The 3,572-nt window shown below is 39.6% G+C and overlaps 1 protein-coding gene across 1 annotated transcript in view; it reads left to right on the top strand.

The window, feature by feature from the left end:
- GLB1 (galactosidase beta 1) overlaps window positions 1–3,572 on the top strand; it is a gene marked incomplete at its 3' end in the record, with an annotated part of 68,016 nt that overhangs the window by 60,686 nt on the left and 3,758 nt on the right. The window contains exon 11 of the mRNA XM_007447699.1: window positions 2,992–3,066. Coding sequence (XP_007447761.1) covers window positions 2,992–3,066 — 75 coding nt within the window. The remainder of the gene's footprint in view (window positions 1–2,991; window positions 3,067–3,572) is intronic.

Genomic DNA, 3,572 nt, shown 5'->3' on the forward strand with positions numbered 1-3,572 from the left:
GGGAAAGAGAAAGACCAAGATGAAATAAACAGGAAAATAACCCTAAAGGCAACAGAGAATTCAGGAGACAGGAGAGATCTTAAACAAAACAAAGCAAACTTTCTCAAATTTATATCCTTTAGAGAGATTTGAGAAGATATTGCATCCATAAAATAAGAGGGTACTTGGATAAAGGAGACCAAGAAAAAGTTATGGGAAATTAAAAATAATATCCTAGAAATTAGAACCAGAAGACAGTGATGGAAACAAGAGAGAATATATGAGACATACAGAGGAAGAATCTAGGATGTGCAGGTTACTTACAAGGAAGGGGAAAAAAAATGGAGAAAAAGAAAACATCAAAGAAACAGTACACATATTTTTTCCAAAACAGAAAAGGATATCTGAGTTGCCTAGCATAATGAATGTAAAAAACATATGTATCCAGACACATCCTTATAAAAATTTAGGACATCGAGGATAAACAGCCTACAAGCTTCTAGAGAGAAAAAGCTGGTCACCTTTTTCAGGAATGAGCCTGGCATGAGCCACACCAGGTGATAGAGGACACAGAACAGTACCCTTGTCATCCTAAGGGAAAATGATTTTCAGTATAGAATTCTATACTCATCTAAATTATTAATTAAATGTGACATATTCAGACATTGCAAAGATTCAGGAAGTTTACCTCCCATGTACCAGTCCTTAGGAAGTTACTTGCGATTTCTCTAGTGAAATGAGGAAGTCATGAGAGTCTAGAAACAGGAGGGAAAAGCCAGAAGAATAATGAAGGTAAATCCTGGACTCTCAGGGAATTTGCTGGTAGTCCAGTGGTTAGGACTCGGCGCTTTCACTGCTGTGGGCCCAGGTTCAATCCCTGGTCAGGGAATCAAGATACCACAAGCCATGCAGCGGGACAATAAATACATAAATAAATAAAATATAAAAGTTAAAAAAAAAAATCCTTGACTCTCAAGCCTTGGAGCAGGAAGACTGAGGGTTCCAGTAGGAAGTTTTCTAGGCGGGGGGAAAGAGGGGGGGGAGAAACTTGATACCAGCTCTGGAAATTTGGAAGTTAACCTAACGACAGACAGGAAAAAAGAAAGCAGTTAGAAACCCCAGGGAAAAGAAGAGGAAAAAAATCATCTACAAGGAGAGAGGACATGCCAGCCCAGTACATATCCACCACTTAGCTGTGCAGAGAGCAATATTTATATAATTATAATCATGTGAGCATTGGTGATTGTTTTTTTTTTTCTTGGCTGTGTTGGGTCTTTGTTGCTGCACGCAGGCTTTCTTTTTAGTTGCAGCGAGTGGGGGCTACTCTTTGTTGTGGTGCACAGGCCTCTCATTAAGGTGGCCTCTCTTGTTTCAGAGCACAGGCTCTAGGTGCATGGGCTTCAGTAGTTGTGGCACATGGGCTCAGTAGTTGTGGCTCGCGGGCTCTAGAGCACAGGCTCAGTAGTTGTGGCACACGGGCTTAGTTGCTCCGCGGCATGTGGGATCTTCCTGGACCAGGGCTTGAGCCCGTGTCCCCTGCATTGGCAGGCGGATTCTTAACCCCTGCACCACCAGGGAAGCCCTGATTTTTAATTTAGAGTCAACTTGAAGGGAGGACTTATGGCTATAGACTAGACCTTTAACCGTGACAATGTAAAAAGTAGAGTTGATGGTTTGAAGGTGGGAGTGTAGAGGAGAGCTCAGCAAAGCATGCAAATAGCCTTATGTTTAAATGTGTGGACACAAGGGATGTCTTAATTGGTTAGAACTGAGATATAAGTATATGATATTATTTAAAGCTACAAATTTAACCAGTAGAGAAAGTGAAAATGACATAACCACATTGGTAAGAAAGGGAGATACCCAGAAGAGTACAGCTGAGCTAAATCCCATGTATTTAAGAAATCAATAATCATGCTTTAAATTGATTGAACAAGAAATAGCAGATGAGTATATTATTTAGAGACTAAAAGAAGCAAAAATTGGAAGAATTAAATGATTTTAAAATGGTTTCCTCTGAAGAACAGAACTAAGAGAATAGTGAGTCAGGAGACTATTGCTTTTTACTATAGCAGTGTTTTATCCTCTTCTTTTTTTACTACTTTTAAAAAGGGAAGCAGAGAGAGCAAGAGAGAGGAAGGAAGGAAGGAAGGAAGGGAGAAAGGAGGAAAGAAAGAACTGTAAGGATCCTGACAGATCATAATACAACCTACTTGGAGATTCCAGATGGACATAGACGTTTTTAAGACCTGGGAATTACACCCATACCTTCTGATGTTAATATAAACTGTGTGTGTGACTCTGTGTGTGTACATATTTAATAAGGTTTTATTTTCTAAATTTTTTTATTTAAAAAGAATTTCAAGCTTACAGAAAAGTTTCAAGACTAAGAATATTACAAAGAACACTTGTATATTCCACACCCAGATTCACCCCTGTCAACATTTCACTCTATTTGCATCATCATTTGCCCCTCGCCAAGCCCGTGTGTTCCCTAAACCTCTGGAGGGTTGCAGACATCAGGACCCTTTACCCCTAAATACTTGAGTGTGTATTTTGTAAGAATAGGCAGGAATATGCTCTTATATAACCACAGCAAATTTAACATTGACACAAAACTTTAATCTACCAATGAGATTTAATCTGCAAATACCATCTTTTCCAACAATAAACTCCCGCCCTTCAGAGTCCATTTTACCATGTACCGTTTTCCTTTTCTGCTCCACTCCAGTCTTCTGCTGTCACCTTTATTCTCTCTACTTGTTTTTGCTTTCGGTTTGAAGTCTTTTGTTCTATAATTATTTGAATGATTCCTGGAGCTTAAAGAACAGACATACAAAGATATACACTTAGGTTCTGTTTTGGGGAGAGTTTTTGGTTCCTTTGCCTTTCCAAAAATCACTGGCACTGTTGTTTGACTCTTTGACCCTCCTTTTGAAACATGAATTGTATAGATATGTTTCTGAGAGCTTAATGGCTGTTTTTCTTTTCTTTTTCCACTCTGGTTTATAGTTTGAAAAAGTACCTGAAGGCCCTATCCCTCCGTCCACACCGAAGTTTGCATATGGAAAAGTTGGTCTGAAAAAGGTAAGAAAAAACAAAATGACAGAAACATTGAGAGTGAGGAAGTGGAATTCAGCAGTCGTGAGTGAAAGTGTTATGCTGGGGAATTGGTTCGTTATTTTTCTGTGAACTTGTTTTCTGTGAGATTGATGGGTTGGATGATGTTTCTGGGAAAACGGGGACATGGAAGGTGAGAGACTCTGTGTGCATGTTGACAGGGTGAGTGCATGGGGCACGAGCGGGCATTCTTAGATCATTTTGGTTCCATTATCCATGTCAAAAGCAGCACTAGGAGCCCTTGTGGGAATAACGTGCACCTTATTGTTATGGCTGGTGATGTTCTTTTCTATCATTCACCTTTCTCAAAGGGGGTTCTCAAAAGGCACAGGCATTAACCCTCAATTATACACTCCCCTCCATCTCAAAATTATGTCCTCGTGGCTTGTGGCTTATATGGTAATTGGGACATCAGGGGGGAAAGCTAGAAATGAATCATAAATATGAGTGAAGACCATTTTATTCTAGGGAAA

The sequence above is a fragment of the Lipotes vexillifer genome, unplaced genomic scaffold (genome assembly GCF_000442215.2).
Source record: "Lipotes vexillifer unplaced genomic scaffold, Lipotes_vexillifer_v1.1 scaffold73, whole genome shotgun sequence".
In the NCBI taxonomy this organism is placed as follows: Eukaryota; Metazoa; Chordata; class Mammalia; order Artiodactyla; family Lipotidae; genus Lipotes; species Lipotes vexillifer.